General features: G+C 34.0%; 1 protein-coding gene and 1 long non-coding RNA gene across 2 annotated transcripts in view; one reads left to right on the top strand and one right to left on the bottom strand.

Moving 5' to 3' along the window:
* Nucleotides 1–18,747, bottom strand: part of LOC308650944 — a 902,096-nt gene that overhangs the window by 637,612 nt on the left and 245,737 nt on the right. The window lies entirely within an intron of this gene.
* XPR1 (xenotropic and polytropic retrovirus receptor 1) overlaps nt 1–18,747 on the top strand; it is a 182,757-nt gene that overhangs the window by 148,611 nt on the left and 15,399 nt on the right. Inside the window, exon 12 of the mRNA XM_081297506.1 lies at nt 17,239–17,405. Within this exon, the coding sequence (XP_081153632.1) occupies nt 17,239–17,405 (167 nt within the window). The remainder of the gene's footprint in view (nt 1–17,238; nt 17,406–18,747) is intronic.

Raw genomic sequence — 18,747 nt, 5'->3', positions numbered from 1 at the left:
TGCTATTGGCAATTAGAATAAACATCAAATGATGTTATTGTGTCTAGGTGTTCTCAGCAAAATAAATAAATAAATAAAAGGGAGAAAGAGAAAGGAAACAAAGGAATAGGTGAATGTACTATAAGGCCTTGAATTTCTGCTAAGAACTATTATGTGTTACTCTAGGGAACTTAGTAATCGAGTATATATGAATCTCTTTCCATCAGAGTTTTAAAGTTTAATATGGTAAGTATGCTCATCTGCTACTTTTACCTAATAAACCAACCCCAAAACTCAGTAGCTTAAAACAGCTATAATTTATTCCTGTTTGGGCATCTTCAGGACTGCTAGGAATTGACTGAACAAGATTGGGCTTATTTTGATAGCACTGCTTCCAGCTTCTTTTTCAACTGAACTTGGCGCATCACTGCAGGTTAGTTTCAGGTCTGTTCTGTGTTCATACTGGAACCCCAACTAAAGCAACAGCATTTTTCCAGGGAAGCTTCTCAAGTGTCACTGACAAAAACAAGTCCTGCTTCACAAGTACATTTAAAACCTGTACTTGCTTTATCTGCTATCTTCCCCCATTTGTGGAATATTTCTGTGGTCCAGATGCTATTTTTTAGCAATAATCTAATCCACTATTATATGGAAAACAATTTAACTGATTTCAGTGGGCAAAGGGCATAAACATTTTGCAGAATATATATATCTAATAAATATAAAAAATAGGGCTAGGGTTGTGGTTCAGTGGCAGAGCGCTTGCCTTGCACATGTGAGCCACCAGGTTTGATCCTCATCACCACATAAAAATAAATAAACAAAATAAAGATCTTGTGTCCATGTATAACTAAAAAATTTTTTTAAAATATTAAACTTCACTAATAGTCAAAGAAATGAAAGTTAAAATAATACTGAATCAAAGAAGTTATGATGCTCATTTTTGACAAGGGTATGGAGAGATGAACCCTCAATCTATTGATAGAGTAAAAAGTGGTAAGCAATTTGGAGATTCTGGTAAGAGTCTTAAAATCATTCATTCTTTCTGACCTAGTAACGCCCATTCCATAACTTCTCCAGAAGCAAGTAAAAAAGTTGGCAAAAATGAGTGTATCTCTGGCATTATATAGTGAAAAACTGAAATCATCTAATAGGCGTACGGCAATAGAATAGTTTATTTATAGTAACAGAAATATTATTTGGTAGCCTGTTAAAAAGTAATGCAAAGCATGTACAAATGGTAGATAAAGAATAGTGATGTTATTGAAATCTAATGTTTATGGAATATTTTAAGGCAATTAACATGTATTAATTCATTTAATGCTCACAGAAAGCTGAGGTCTTAAAACCAGAATTGGACAGAACTTTAAAATGGCATTTTATTCAGGAACTATTGCATTTGAAGAAAAATGGTCTCCACATAGAACTGTATCATTAAAAAGTGGAGATTTCTAGCCAAGAAGCAGAGTGAGGGTCATTGGGTGGGAAACACTAAAAGAAAACATTAGGGTTGGGGAGATTTCTGGCTAAACTGACTTGACAGGATTCTGCTGATGGCAGTATATGGTGATCAGATACCTAGGGTGGAAAAACAGTGTGGTAGGATTCTCAACTGATTTAGCAAGATTCTTATGCAACTGGCTGATGCAGACACTAAGATGCCAGGGTAGAGATCTAGAGGGTAGAGAAGTCTGACTAGAGTTAGGTAAAAAAAGAGACTTTGTAAAACTTAGGTAAAAGAGAGTATAGGTCAGCACTTGATTTTCATTTTACAGACAAGGAAATTGAAAACAGAGTGGGTAAGTTATTTGCTTAACTCATACAGCTAAGAAGTAGAAGAACCTGGGATATCAATCTAGATGCAGACAATATAGCTTCAAAATCAAATAGCAAGTAGGTGTCAAAGCTGGAATTTACACCTAGACCTTGTGATTGTTTTTGTTCTCCCAATACTGCTTTCTAAGTTTATAGAATTTTCTGATCCTTTCCCAGTGATACAGTGTTAAACTCAAGGTAAATCATCCATGCCTGGAGACTGGTTGTTGGGAGTCTTTTAAATTACATATTTGATTTTCTTAATAGGCTATTTCAGGTAATCTACTTAGTATTTGTTAATTTGTTATATGTGTTTTTCGGAAGAATTATGCCATTCCATCTGAGTCACCAAATTTATGCATATGGAGTTGCTCTAAGTATTTTCTTGCTATCCTTTTGACTTCTGCAGAGACTTTAATGATATTTCCAGTTTCATTTATGATATTGATCATTTGTGTCTTTTTTTTCCTTGTCAGACTTGCTAGAAGTTGTCATTTTTATCATTCCAAGGAACCAGATCTTTATTTCATTGATTTTTTTTCCCCTCAATTGTTTTTTCAGTTTTACTAATTTATGCTCTTTATTGTTTCCTTTCTTCTGCTTATTGTAGGATGTTTGTTTATTTTTGGTTTGTTTGTTCTTTTTTCCTAGATACCTTTTTTTTTCTTTTTTAATGGAATGGGACTTTATTGTAGCACCAAAGGAAAAAAGAAGTCCCCAAACCCAAGTAATAGGCATTGAATAAATAGAGGAAATCCTTGGTGGCTTTCACATCAGGAATGTTCTGCACCAAGTACCATTTCAATTGAGGGAAATTCAAGCACCACCATTATTTTTCTTTTCACTTCTCCATCTTCAAAAGCATTGGAACTGGTTTATAGAGCAAACCACATCCTGAAGTCACATACAAAGTTAATCTGTAAATTGCTTTTTTTTAAAGGCAATGTCAGATAACATTAAGTTCACCCCTTAAGATATACAGTTCAGTGGCATTTAGTATAGTCATACTGTTGTGCATCCACCTATCTAGTCCAAAATTTTTAATTATTCCCAGAGGAGCCCAGTACTTAATAAGGAGTTGTTTCCCCTTCCCCCTCCTCAAAACCACCAATGCATTTTCTGTCTCTATGAATTTAACTATTTTGGATATCTTCTATAAATGGAATTAATCAATATGTGACAGGCTTCAGTTCCAAGTGTCTCTGAGGTTCATCCATGTAGCAGCATGGTTCAGAGCTCCATTCCTTGTTCTGGGGTGTATCTTCAACAGTGATTATCATCATTGCCCAGTGATTTTGGTCCATGGGAACCCATGGTCTTACAGTTGTGAGATGACCTGGCTTCGGGATAGGGCACAAGATCCAGAGGTAAGTTCGGGGGGCGGGGAGCAAATGGGACTCTTATCCATATACTGTTTTGCCTTCCTGGAAAAATCCCACTCTTCAGACTTCTTGTGTTTTATTTTGTTTTGTACTGGGTGAAATCAGGTGGTTTCAGAAGTCTCCGACCATAGGGCAGCTCTGTAGCTCTGTGCCCAAGGTGAGGCAGAACATCATGGCAGAAGGACATGGAGGAAGAGAGCAGTTCAGGACATGGCAACCAGGAAGCAGATTCTCCTAGATTCTTCAGATAGGGGCTTAGCTTAGATTCTTGACTTGAGACTTCCCTCTCTTCTAATATATCTATTTAATGCAATAATTCTTCTCAGCATTGCTATAGCTGTTCCCCACAAATTCTGATTACATACTTCCCTTTTTATTCAATTCTTTTTTTTTTTAAAGAGAGAGTGAGAGAGGAGAGAGAGGAGAGAGAGAGAGAATTTTTAATATTTATTTCTTAGTTCTCGGCGGACACAACATCTTTGTTGGTATGTGGTGCTGAGGATCGAACCCGGGCCGCACGCATGCCAGGCGAGCGCGCTACCGCTTGAGCCACATCCCCAGCCCTTCAATTCTTTATTTTTAAAATATCCCTTAGGACTTCCTCCTTGGCATGTGAATTAATTCAAAGTATACTGATTACTTTTCAACTGTTTGGAGATTTTCCTACCATCTGTCTGTTGCTAATTTCTGGTTCAAATCCTCTTCTCTTTCTCTCATTGATTTCTAGTTCAGGTTAACTTGTATAATCACGGAAGAGACTCTGTATGATTTGAACTATTTTAGATTTGTCAAGGTTTGTTTTATGGCTTTGGATTTGGTCTATGATGGTATATATTTTGTGGGCACTTGAAAAATATGTTCTGTTTATTGGGTGAGTTAGTATCAAATATTGATTAGATCTTGTTGGTAGATGGTGTTGAGTTTTCCTTGTTTATTTCTATATTTGTTCTATTGATTATTGAGGAGGAATGTTGAAATTTCAAAACTTACAATTGTGGATTTGTCAGCTTCTTTTTTGAATTCTCTTTATCAGATTTTCCTTCATATAGTTTGTTGCTCTATTGTTTGGTACAAACACAACTGAGATTGTTGCATCTTGGTTGATTGACTCTTGTATCATAATGTCCCTTTTTGTGTCTAGTAATTTTCTTTGCTCTGAAGTATACTATATTATCTGATAGTTTTATATATTCAGCCACTTCTGCTTTCCTTTTATTAATGTTTGTATAATATGTATTTTTCATTCTTTTACATCCAACCTTTTATAGACAAAATATAGTTGGATCATGTTTTTTAATCCATTCAGCCTATCTCTCTTTACATTGGTGTATTTAGATCATTGCCATTTAATGTAATTATCGAATGTTAGATGTTGAAGTATATTCTTTTTTTCTATTTATGATTTTATTTATACTGTTTTATAATTCTATTTTGATTTACTTTTTAGCATACCTCTTCATGTTGCTTTTCTAGAGGTTGTTCTAAGTATTCCATTAAATACACATGACTGAATGTTCTGTTAACCATCATTTTACCAGTTTGAATGGTGGTAGAAATCTTACCTCCCTTTGATCTTTTTGGCCCTGCCCATTTATAATGGTTTTAAATGCCTTCTCTACACATATTAAAACCCTATCAAACAGTGTTTATATTTTTTGCTGCAATGGTTAAGTGTAATGTAGAATTTAGGAGAAGAAAAGCCCATTGTGTTTACCCATATTTTTGCTTACTGTCTTCTTCCTTCTTAATGTCCTAAGGTTCTCTTGGTATTTCCTTTCTGTTTGGAGAATTTCCACAGTTTTTTGTTATTGTTGTTGTTGTTTTGTTTTATTTTGTTTAAGTATGCCTGCTGCTGTGATATTCTCTTAGCTTTCCTTTATCTTGAAGATGTCTGGAATTCTCCTTTTTGCCAGGGGGCGGAGGGGGGCTGGTCCTGGGGATTGAACTCAGGTGTATTCCACCACTAAGCCACATCCCCAGCCCTATTCTGTATTTATTCAGAGACAGGGTCTCACTGAGTTGCTCAGCACCTCACTGTTGCTGAGGTTAGCTTTGAACCTTCAATCCTCCTGTCTCAGCCTCCTGAGACTTGGGGATTACAGGTGTGCACCACCGCGCCTAGCTTCCTTCGTTTTTAAAGGATATTTTTACTGGGTATAAAATTCTCGGTTAACAGGACTTTTGTTTGAGTACTTGATAAATATTGTGCTGCCTCCTTCTGGCCTCTAGAAGGTTTCTGTCATTCAAATGGTTATTCCTCAATGGGGGTGGGGGTGCTAAGCTACTTTGAGGTTTTTTTGTTTGTTTGTTGTTGTTATTGTTTTGTCTTTACTTTTCAGAAGTTCAATTGTTCAGTTATGTGTTCGGGCATGGATTTCTTTGGATTTATTCTATTTGGGGTTTGCTCATCTTGAAATATAGGTTTATATCTCTTCCCAATTTTGTGGAATTTTCAGTCACTATTTCTTCAAATACTTTTTCACATCCTTTCTTTCCTCTCTTTCTAGGATCTTAATAAAACAAATGTTAGATCATTTTTTATGCTCTCACTGATCCCCAAGTTGCAGGGGCACATTGTTTGTTTTGGAGTTTGTTTTCTCTCTGTTATTCAAGTTATATAATTACTGTTGTTCTGTCTTTCCACTTGCTGATTTATTCCTTTAGCCCCTCTGTTTTGCTGAGCTTCTGGGTTTTTTATTTATTTGATTGTTTATTGCATTTTCAGTTCTAGTATTTCCATTTGGCTCTTCTTTATCATGACTACTTTAAAATCATTATCCAATAATCCCAACATCACTGGCATCTCAGTTTTGACAGCTTTTAATTTTTTTTTTTTTTTTCATCCAGTTTGAGATCTTTCTTGGTTAATGGTGTGACTAATGATTTTCAGTTGAAACCTGGACATTTGGGTATTATGAGATTAGAAAGAGGATGAAAGAAAGAAAGACAGACAGACAGACACACACACACACACACACACACACACACACACACACCCCTCTTATGATTAAGATTTTTTTTTCTTTTTTTTTTTTTTTTTCGCTTCATAGGACTAACTGCCAACTAGTGAGTTTTGGCAACATCACTTCTTCACAAATACTAATGAATTTATGTAATTGAATATTTATTGTATTTTGTCCATTTTTCTTGAAATGCATGGGAATTCTTAGTATACAGAATATCATAAACACGATTAAAACAAAGATGTAAATTATAAGAGGTTAAAAAATCAGAAATTTTTTTATCAATATGGTACTTATTGGATTTCAAGTTCAACAGTAGTTTGTTGTAAAGGGAAAAACAAATAATGCATATAAAGTTTTAGAAATATCTCATTAAAGATGGTACTAGAGGGCAAGGGATGGTGGTATTAATTTTTTTTAGTTGTTATTTTTTATTTATTTGTATATTGTGCTAAGAATTGAACATGCGTGCTAGGCAAGCGCTCTACCCCTGAGCCACAACCACAGCGCCACAACCCCAGCCTAGTATTATCCAATATTATTAAATTTTGTTATTACTTTTGTTTGTTGGTTGGTTTACAGTACTGGGGATTAAACCCAGGATCTTGCTCATGCTAGGCAAGCACTGTACCACTGAGATACATCCCCAGCACTCCCTCCTTTTTTAAAAATTTGAGACAGAGTCTTGTTAAATTTCTGAAACTGACATCAACATTGCTAGCCTCCCGAGTCACCAGAATTACAGGCATGTGCCATCATGCTCAGCTTATGTTACTTCCTTTTAATTCTGGAGAAACAATCTCTGTGTAACATATAAGTCTGTTTATTGTATTTTTCACATTAATTTTATACACGTTTTCAGGAACACATTATATGTAGACTGTTCAGTATCTTTGTTGCCTTCTCCAAATGTTTGTTGAAATATAAGGTACTGTGCAAAAATGAATATCATAGGAATGATTCTTTCTAAATTTACATTTTGTCCTTTGCTAACTTATACTATTGAATTTTTATTTATCTCAGAAATGTTAACTTGAAAGAGTATCAATTATTATGATGATTCCAAAATGGTTACAATCTCTGTCTGTATGACTCCCAAAATTGTATTTTAAGCTTCTTATTTTTATTTCTATTTGATCTTTGGACATCTTGCACCTTGTTGTCCCTTAGATACCTCAAAGTCAAAATATTCATAACAAAATTCATTTTTTTTTCCTAAGCTTGCTTTAGGTGACATGTTCTGTCTCTCAGTTCATGGTACCATCCCACTCAGTTACCCAGGTTAAAAAGTAGGAAGCATCCTGTATCTCACCTTCATTTAGTTCCTAAATGTTTTTCAGATTTTGCCTTCCATATTTGTGCCTTATACTCATGCTCAATTCTAGTCCTCATCATTTCTCTCACTGAACTGACAACTTTATTAGTATAATAATTAAAACATTCTTGGGTACTTAGGATGTAGTTCAGTGATAGCGCATTTGCCTAACAGGGCCCTTTCAGTCTTTACCCCCCAATTCATCTCCCCTACAATATCTTTTTTAAAAAATATTTTTTTAGTTGTAGATGGACACAATACCTTTATTTTATTTATTTAGTTTTATGTGATGTTGAGGATGGAACCCAATGCTTCATGTGTGCAAGGCGAGCACTCTACTGCTAAGCTACAACCCCAGCCCCTCCCCTACAATATCTTAAACTGTACTGCTTGGTGATATAACTACTAGTACATGTAACTATTAACACTTGAAATGTGCTTAGTCTATCAGTTTTCTTTTCTTTTTTTCTAGTGCATGGGGTCAAACACAGAACCCCATATATGCTAGGCAAATGCTCTACCACTCAGTTCTAGCTCCCCTGCCCTAAAATGTACCTGGTCTAAATTGAAACATGCTGTAAGTATAAAGTACAAACTCAACATCAAGGGCTTAGTATAAAAAAGATAATGTAAAAGATCTCAATAATTTTGCATTGAATGTATATCAAATGTTTACTAAAATTAAAACATTTTAAATATGTTGAATTAAATAAAATATATTATTAAAATTAAGTTTACCTGTTTCTTTTTACTTTTTCAAATATGGCCACTAAAAAAAATATATTATTACATATATGACTCTTGCTTCAGTTTTTCATATAACTGACTCCTTTTTCTTCCTCAAGACTCTACTTAAAATCTTCTCTGCTGGGCATGGTGGTGCACTCCTGTAAGCAAGGTGCTAAGCAAACCAGTGAGACAGTGTCCCTAAATAAAATACAAAATGGGGCTAGGAATATAGCTCAGTGGTTGAGTACCCCTGAGTTTAATCCCTGGTATCAAAAAAAAAAAAGATCTTCTCTGCCTGAACACTGCCTGTGCCTTAACACTTCTGCCCATCTCAATCATATCACTTTCTTCTGTTTTCATCATGGTACTTTCTGCTCTCTGAAATATTAGATTTTTGTGTGTGTATATGATGATTATCTACCCATGATAAATAGTGAGCCTCAGTGAGTCAGAGAATATGTCTGCCCTTTTGTGAAAAATATTCACTACTATGTGCCTGACATATAGCAGGTGCCCATTTGTTGAATGAATGAATGGTTTCTACTCTGCTGGAAATAGGTCTCTGCTCCATAAACCTGTTTAACTCAAGTCCTTTCAGGGTTCAGCTCAAGTAACAAATCTTTTAGGAAGCCTTTCCTAGCTATATTCCCTCCTAAAAGCCTGGCTAACTAAATCCTCTAAGCATAGTTCTAAAATTGTATTTAAACATTGTGTTTTTGTCTCTCCTCTTTTAGGCTTAACCCTTAACGGTTCTTCTGTACATCCTAATTCACCAGAATATACTTGCTTTCCCCGTAGACATTCAGCCAATGTTTGCAAAACATACCAGGTTGCAGATTTTTCCTTTAAATTTAATCTTAAGTGTTATATCTAGGTAATAAATCACAGGAAACAGGAGTCATACACCACCTGTAATCCCAGCAACTTAGAGGCTGAGGCAAGAGAATCACAAATTTAAGGCCAGTTTCAGCAATTAAGCAAGACCCTGTCTCAAAATAAAAAATAAAAAACAATTGGTGATAATAGCTCAATGGTAAAGGGGTCCTGGATTCAATCTCCAGTACCAAAAATAAATAGACAAAGAAGGGCTGGGGATGTGGCTCAAGTGGTAGCGCGCTCGCCTGGCATGCGTGCAGCCCGGGTTCAATCCTCAGCACCACATACAAAGATGTTGTGTCCGCCAAAAACTAAAAAATAAATATTAAAAATTCTCTCTCTCTCTTTAAAAAAAAAATAGATAAACAAAGCAGCTTATAGTAGACACTCAGTAAACCTTTGTTGGATTAATAAAGGAGTACCTACATGCCATTTTTTACTATAAAAAACAATATATCAAGGCTGAGGTTGTGGCTCAGCAGTAGAGTACTTGCCTAGCACGTGTGAAGCCCTGGGTTTGATCCTCAGCACTACATAAAAATAAATAAATAAATAAATAAATAAATAAATAAATAAATAAAGGTGTTGTGTTCAGCTATAACTAAAAAAATAAATATTTTTTTTAAAAAACAGTATAGCAACAAGTAATATCAATTTATTCACCACAATAACACAGTCTTTAGTCTGTTCATATGTGGTTGAGCACCTTGGCTGATTTCACATTTTGGCTATTGTTAACAGTGTCATAATACAATGGGTGTAAAGGTGAAGGGGAAAAAACCAATATAGCAATATTAAAGACTTGTTTAAATCACTAATGTAACTACCCTAATAACAACTGTTTCCTTTTAGTCCACTGTCTTCCTTTTTCTTTTTTCTTTTTATTGGTGTATTATAATTATACATAGTACTGAGATTCATTATGCTATATTCATATATATAGCATAATTTGATCAACCTTATTCCACAGTACCTTCACTTTCTCTCCCCTCCTCCCTCTCCCTCATCCACTAATCTCCCTTTTATTATTATTATTTTAGTTAGTGTACTATACATGTTATATATTCATTAATGGATTATAAATATGTATATGTTCATATATGTATGCAAGACTCATTGGAGTATGTTCATACATAGACATAGCATAATTTGGTAGATTTTATACCCCAGTAGTTCCCAGTGTCCTCCTTTCCTCCCTCCCTCCCTCTCTCTCTCTTTCTCCTCCTTCCTTCCTCTCCCTCCCTTCTACATATGAGAGGAAATATTCCACCTTTAACATTCTTTTTTTAAAATTTTTTATTTGTTCTTTTTAGATATACATGACAGTATATCTAAAATATACTATCATTCTGTATGACAGTAGAATGTATTTGACATATGTACATACATGAAATATAATTTATTCTAATTAGGATCCCATTCCTATGGTTGAACATGATGTGGAGTTACCTGGTCTTATTCATTTATGGACATAGGAAAGTTATGTCCAATTCATTCTCCTGTCTTTACTATCCCCTTCCCTCCTCCCCTCCCTTCATTCCCCTTTGTCAATAAAGAAAATGAGTATATGTACACAATGAAATATTACTCAGCCATAAAGAATGAAATTATGGCATTTGCTGGTAAATGGGTGGAACTAGAGACTGTCATGCTAAGTGAAATAAGCCAATCCCAAAAAATCCAAAGGCTGAATGTTCTCTCTGATATGCAGATGCTAACATCCATTAAGAAAGGGAGGGGAGGAGAAAATAGAAGAAGTTCATTGGACTTGACCTTTAACTTTCTGAGTCTGGCTTATTTCACTTACAATGATGTTGTCTAGTTCCATCCATTTACCAGCAAATGACATAATTTAATTCTTCCTTACAATTGGTGATAATAGCTCAATGGTAAAGAGCTTCTGGATTCAATCCCCAGTACCAAAAATAAATAGATAAACAAAGCAGATTATAGTAGACACTCAGTAAACCTTTGTTGGATTAATAAAGGAGTACCTACATGCCATTTTTTACTATAAAAAACAATATATCAGGGCTGGGGTTGTGGCTCAGCAGTAGAGTATTTGCCTAGCTCGTGTGAGGCCCATTGTATGTATATATACCACATTTTCTTTATCCATTCATCTGTTGATTGACTCCGAGGTTGGTCCATAATGTGGCTATTATAGGAGCTAGAGATGTGGGTCAGTGTTAGAACAGTTGCCTGGCATGAAGGAAGAAAGGAAGAGGAATGGGTGAGGAGGTGAGAGGGAAAGAAAAAAGCTGTTTAGGCATAACTTGGCCATTGTGAATTATACTGCTATAAACATTGGTCACTATGGTATGCTGATTTTAGTTCTTTAGTATAAATACCAAGGAGTAGGATAGCTGGGTCATATGGTGGTTCCATTTCCTAGTGTTTTCAGGAATACAGTGGTTGTACCAACTTGCAGTCCCACCAACAATGTAGAAGTTTATCTTTTTCCTTCACATCCTCATCAGAAATGGTCAAATTCTTGATGGTTACCATTCTGATTGAAGTGAGATAAAATCTCAGTGTAGTTTTGATTTGGATCTCATGGATTGCTAAAGATGTCAAGCATTTTTTTATATTTTTTTGATCTGTATTTCTTCTTTTGAGAAATATCTAAACAGGTCTTTTGATTGGGTTATTTGGGGGGGGGGGAGAGAGAGAGAGAGAATGTGTGTGTGTGTGTATGTGTGTGTGTGTGTGTGAAGTTTTTTGAAGTCTTTATTCTGGATATTAATCCCTGTTGGAAAAGTACTGGCAAAGGTTTTCTCTCACTCTAGGCTCTCTATTCATGCTCTTGTTTCCTTTGCTGTGAAGAAACTTTAATTTTTGCTATCCTACTTATTAATTCTTGGTTTTATTTCTTGAACTTTAGCTGTTTCTTTTAGTTTTAATTATATAATTAAAACATGGATAGACATATATGACTATAAACTTCAAATAATTTAGAAATAGAGACCCTTTAATCTTATCCTTCATCTAGGATGACCACTTTTATCTTTTCCTATAGACATAATTTTCCATACAATGTGAAATAATAATATGTATATAGTTTGGGGGGGTTGTGTATGGGTTTTGATTTTGTGGGTTTCTTGGAGGGGCAGGATGAAGTGGTTTTATTTCAATGCTAGAGATCAAACCTAGCCTTTTGCATGCTAAACAAGCACTTGACCTCTGAGCCATTCCCCCAGTACTCTTAGAAATGTTTTTAATGTTCATAGTCTTGTGAAACTGTTTTTTCATATTCAAGTCAAGATGAACATGGAGAAACAACACCATCTAGTATAAAACACTTCTTGCATGAGGATTCCTATTTCTGGTTCTCCCTTTTATACTTAGTCCTAATCAGTTCCATTTTTGTGTCAATCGTTTTAAGAGTATAAATTTTCTATAATCACAAAGTTGGGGTCTGGATTCAAACCCAGGTCTTCTCTGATTTCAAATTCAGTTATCTTCCCACTTACTGACACTCTTAAACTGTAAAATGGGAATAATAATGCCCTCAGGCTAAAAATGGTAATCACCAAGGGAGTAATTACATGTGATCTCCCCTTTTAAATAAAACACAGTAAAGATCAGGAGAATATTTACTGAGTTCTTAGCCTACAACTTATTGTATGTTTGGAGCCCAATAAGCGCATTGTAGACTGAAACTGTTGCAAAGTGAAAAATGCATTTAATACACCTAACCTTCTAAACATCATTGCTTAGAAACACAATATAATATAGTGTTAATTGTTTACAATCACAGTCTCATGGTTTACCATATCTGTGTTCACTGCTGCTGCCTGTCATCAGTAGCCTAAGAAAAGATCAAAATCCAAAGAATGATTTCTTCTGAATGCATATGGCTTTCACGCTCTTATAATGTCAGAAACTGGAAGTCAAACCATCATAAGTTGGGAACTATTGTGTATTAATTCATTTTTCAGAAAACATCACTAATTATAATTCAGCAAGTTTTTTGTTTGTTTAGGTTATAAGAATAGATTGAGGATTTGCCAGATATTAAAGCTCAATCATAGGCTGGGGTTTTGAAAGTTATGTCTACTCTCTCATTTTTGTGTTTAATTTCAGATTAAATACTAATAAGCTTACCACAGCAGAAAGATATAAGGTGAAAAGAAAACTATTTACTTTCTCTCTTGACAGGGTGTTGCTTTTTTTCATTTTTCAAAATTTCTTTCCTGAAACATGATTTAGAATGATTTCTGTATGTAATTATTCTGGTTTCTCTATTACCACTTTTCCTGACTCATTATTTCACTTTTATCATTCCTACAATGACTGTGGGTACACAGCTCTAAGAAATTTATTTTTGTTTGTTTTTGATTCAGCAGATGTTATTACCCTAAATATGTTCAGTATGAATTATGTTTCTAATGTGGCAGGTGTGTAATAGATATAAGCTTAGGGTAGAATAGCAATGACTTGATTTTCTGTGATTCTGAACATCACTAAAGTGGACTACTGGGGTTAGCCAAGAGAGAATAAGATGTAATTGCTTGCCTAAAGTGATAATATCTTTTCAGTATATCCTCTGAATACCAATGAAGGCAGATGATTTCAGGGAGAGGCAGTCTTCATTTGGGAAATGGGGAAGATCAAATGAGGGCAATAATTAAAATGAGACTAAAATGTAGACCAAGTATATGCTAATCGTTGAGGAAGTCCATAAGATAAATATTGCTTCCTGTGAAATATTCTGTAAGAATATATGTTTATTTAAAAGTCATTCCTCATGTGTGTTTCATTAAAGTTTCACAGAAATAATATGGGCTTGAATAAGAGAAATACCTGACCCATTGTGCCATTTTAAGAATTATACTGTAAGGATAGGATTAAAAATCTAGGAATACTGAAAAATTAGTATATTGCTTTTAGTTTCATTATCTATTGTTTTTATTTCACTTTTTCTACAATCTCATTTTATTTAATAAATTAAACTCAGTTATTTCTTCAGTAATTAGTAAAGAAGGAAAGAATCAGTTTTCACTAGTAGGACTTTTGATAGTACATATGCTCATTTGAGAAATAGTCATTTTGTAATTTTCTACAATGTATCTATTACTACCTAATGTATCTATTACTCTATTCTCATGTCCTCACTTGTACTAGCAAACAAAATGTTATCATTGTGTTGGAAAAGTTAGTAAAGTAATATTTGTAGAGTAAGTGGCACATGCTAAGAATTCAGCTTAAAAGTTGCTGGTATAATTTATAGTTAAGTTGCTTGTCTTCATCTCTTTGTGTTCATCTTGTGGAAACATGAGAAGAATGAATTTTATTAAGTTGCTAAATTTACTTTATTCTTTGCAAACCTTTGTATATGAATTATAGCATTCTTTTTTAAAGCAATCATGATAGGAGTGATTGAATGATTCTACTCAGCAAGACCGTATTTCTGTATAGAATGAAATAAACGTGTCAGAATACATCCAACTCTATTTAGTTATAAATAATTTGACATTTTAAATTAATAATTCTTACATACAATGTGGTATAGATATTCAATTCAACATTTGTGTGTGTGTGCGCGAGTGTGCGTGTGCATGTGGTAGTAGGAACCGAACACAGGGGCACTCTACCATTGAACTATATTTTAGTTGTTTTTATTTTTATTTTATTTTTTGGTTCCAGGGATTGAACTCGGCCTCCACCCCCCACCCTCTTTTTTTTTTTTTTTTTAACTTTGAGACAGGGTCTGGCTAAGTTGCTTAGGGCCTCACTGAGTTGCTGAGACTGGCTTTGAATTTGGAATCCTCCTACCTCATCCTCCAGAGCTACAAGGATTACATGTGTGCAGCAACATGCTGGTTTTGTTTTTTGAGACAGATCTCATTGAGACTGGCCTTGAACCTGTGACCCTCTTGCGCCACCCTGCTGAATTGCTGGTATTACAGCCATGCATCACTGCACCCAACTCCCAGTATGCTTTTGATAAAGAAAAGTTTTTATGGAAATAATTAAACCTGAAAATATGTTTATCCAAGCTGGGGTGTTCATAAGAATCACTTGTGAACCACTTTTTGAATAGCAGATGCTTTTCCCTACCACTAACTTTCTAAGAGAAGAAGCTCAACAATGATGTATACTAGTATATCTTTAACAAACCAGCTCTTAGTTGGGAGTGGTGATAGGGAGCACTGATTTGTAGTGTTTGCTGATTTCCATGGTATAAATATTTCCACTGTAGCCAGTTTTAGGTCACTAAAATAATAACATTGAATATAGAGTTAGGAAAAGGTATACAGGAACACAGCACTGTATTTCCATCATACAAATAGAATAAATATATATAACCTCAAAAAATAGATAATAGTGAAATTTAGTACTATTAGGAAGTGATGAACTATATTTATTACTTTTATTTTTAATATAGCTGATAATAAATCACTGTGACTTGATTTTTAATTTTGTATTTAACAACCAACATCCAAAATTTCTTTTTATTCAGCAAATCCATTCTTATGAGCTGATACAAACTGACTTTGACATAACATTAGAGTTCTGAGGTATCTATTTTTTAAAAACAACTAAGTAATACAGATGTAAGTAACCTACCAACCAGTTATTTTTACAAAATATAGATCTTTCCCCCTTTCCTAAGACCCAAGAAGGCCTTCCACAGTCAGACCCAAAATTCCTTTTCATTTCAAATCATACCAGTTCTCTCACATCCTCGGTATGTCACCTTCACTTGATGTTGATTACTTGTAGCCTTTTAAACATTTGTGCTTTCCTGTCCCATGCCTTCTCTTTATCTTCCTTCATTCTTGAATTATCTTACCTCGTCTGACTTTTATAATACTGTGTATTGTTCTACTAGAAATAACTCAAAGGCTACTTCCTCTCATTTCCTAGTGTTGGAAATATTCCTGTTCTTCTTGATGTTCTCACAGAACTTTGTGTGTGATTCATTTTGAGCTCAAATTTATCATCAATAACAAGTGTCTATTTCACATACTAGATTACAAATTTACAATAATTACCTTTGAAATCATACTGTACATAATATTAATAGCCTTAAAATGATTAATAAATGCTTATCTAGGTAAATAGGAAAGATTATGGATAATGCATGATATAGAGTTTGTTTTCTCTACCTTTGAGAAACTGATCAAAATTGAAACTTTTTTAAAAATTTAGATGTTAATCTTTTTTTTTCTGGTAATTCAGAACCAAATTAGTATTTTTATACCTGTATCCTGCATCTATAGAACACTTAGAGCATCATGATGACTCTAGAACTTACCAAAGAAATATTTTAGAGAATATGTGAAACACTTAAAGCCAAAAAAAAATTAAATTGTATAACTACATTTGAAAAATATTTTTATTCTGATTTAGTGTGTTTGATAGTGTTCTCAGCATAAAGCCAAAGTTATTTTATCATGTTTCTGGGATAAAGCCAAATTAGGCCTTTGTATCAATAATACCCATAAAATAAAAATATCATGTTTTGCTTTGTGATTTGACTTTCATATATCCTTAAAATTTGCTTTCTGACATTTATTCTAGGATTATTTGATTGTTTCCACATTAAGTGTTGACAAGCTGTAAGTGTACAAAGGAAATGTTCTAAAGCAAAAACAACCCAACACTTGCTTAAAGCAAATGCAGCACATTCTTTGTTTCTAATTTTTTTTCATCTTTTACCCTAAGCTGCCACCTGATGGTAAAAATTAAAATGACATTTTTAAAACCTCTTTTGCAGTTATTTGGATTTGTATTCAGTCTAGAGCCTCCTAAACTCCAAATTCACATTGTACAAATTCTGTATGTTCATTGATTATTATTTTTTAGAGAGAGAGAGAGAGAATTTTTTAATATTTATTTTTTAGTTTTCTGTGGACACAACATCTTTTATTTTTATGTGGTACTGAGGATTGAACCCAGCGCCCCGCGCATGCCAGGCGAGCGCGCTACCGCTTGAGCCACATCCCCAGCCCCATTGATTATTTTATGATTACTTTGGACCACAGGGGAACAAATGGTATTATTTAACCTTTGTTAAACAGTGATACTACTAAGGAGATTTATTTAAAGTTTTACTTCTTTATGGGGCACTATAAAAATTATCAGCTGTTTAATTATAGTTTTATTTAGTTAAGAATTTTGTTTAACTTTAGTAATTCTCTTTTTCTCCTTTTCCCCTTTCCTTCTTCAGAACGAGATCACTCAGATACCATGGTATTCTTTTACCTGTGGATTGTCTTTTATATCATTAGTTCCTGTTATACCCTCATCTGGGATCTAAAGATGGACTGGGGTCTCTTTGACAGGAATGCGGGAGAAAACACTTTCCTCCGAGAAGAGATTGTATACCCTCAAAAAGTATGTACAAAGTGTTTGTATTCATTTTAAAATTAAAAAAATAAATAATCATTAATTAAGTCCTATCAAAATTATAGACCCAGTCCCTAATTATTCTAAACTAATACAGTAGAAGAATAATTACCTAAATTTTTCAGTCAGCAAAATTGTATCAAATGCTTACTATATGATAGGCACTATAAGAAATAAAAATAAAATAAAATTTTGGTTCTCCAGGAGGCCATAAGCTATATCTAAGCAGATAAATAAATAGATTGCAGTACAGTAAGATAAAGACTAGAAGAATAAATTATTTACTACAGTTTGTAATTTGTTTTTGAAGATAGAATTCCCTCTGTCTGAAGTACCCTTTCTCCTCTTTATTTGCTTTATAAATTCCTGTTCCTCCTTTTTAAGTCAGTTTAAGTGTTACTGTCTCTAAAAAGCCTTTATTTTTCCTAGCATATTTAGCCATTTATACTAGTCCTTTTTGACCTATATAAACTTCTATTATAGCAATTATCACATTGTATTATAATTATCTATTTAGGTATCTCTATTTCTCACTGCCAAGCATAGTTCCTGGTCTGTGGTACACTTAGTGTTTATGCAATGAATGAATGTTTACATCCCTGAAGGAGCAGTGTTATGGACACTCAAAGGAAAGGGAGGGCCTAACTCTACACTCAAAGGAAAGGGAGGGCCTAACTCTCCTTTCATTTATTTAAACCTACATACAAATAAGGACAAGAGAGGCTGAATTCAAAAGTCAAAAGACCAAAAGTATCTTTACTCAGATGTTCTAGTAACCTTGAAAGAGATTAAACAATGAATTGGGAATCCTGACATATGAATTCTGGTCCCAGCTCTCTGACTAACCAATTGTGTCTCATTGGGCATCCAGACTACAAAAGATTCTAAAAGGTAAGAGTGTTAGATTAAATTATTTCTTTAGGTATTTCCAGTTCTGAAATTCCTCTATGGTAAGAAAGTATAGATTGGGCCACAAATATTTTATACTATACCAAAATGTCTTCAATCACTCAAAATTATATTTTTAAAAGTATGTGAATGTGTCAGTTGGTAAGTAGGGAGGGCTGTTTCAAGCCTGAAGATTAAAAGATAAATGATAGGAAAGTAAAGATAAATGATGTATATATAAGTTAACTTCAGATAAGCAAATGAAGGGGATGGGCATGGGCATTCATTGATGTTGGTCTTTTTTTTTTTTAAACCTAAAACTATAGCAATAATCCCAATGTAAAAATTTACATATGCTCAAGACCTCAGACGTATTTTTATAAATCTCATTTGAAAAAAAATCAGTAATCAGAGAATAGGCATGAGTTCAGATAAAACTGGC

This window comes from Spermophilus citellus, assembly GCF_964194105.1.
Source record: "Spermophilus citellus genome assembly, chromosome: 6".
In the NCBI taxonomy this organism is placed as follows: Eukaryota; Metazoa; Chordata; class Mammalia; order Rodentia; family Sciuridae; genus Spermophilus; species Spermophilus citellus.
The sequence above is the reverse complement of the archived record's forward strand: the minus strand, read 5'-3'. Positions and strand labels throughout refer to the sequence as shown.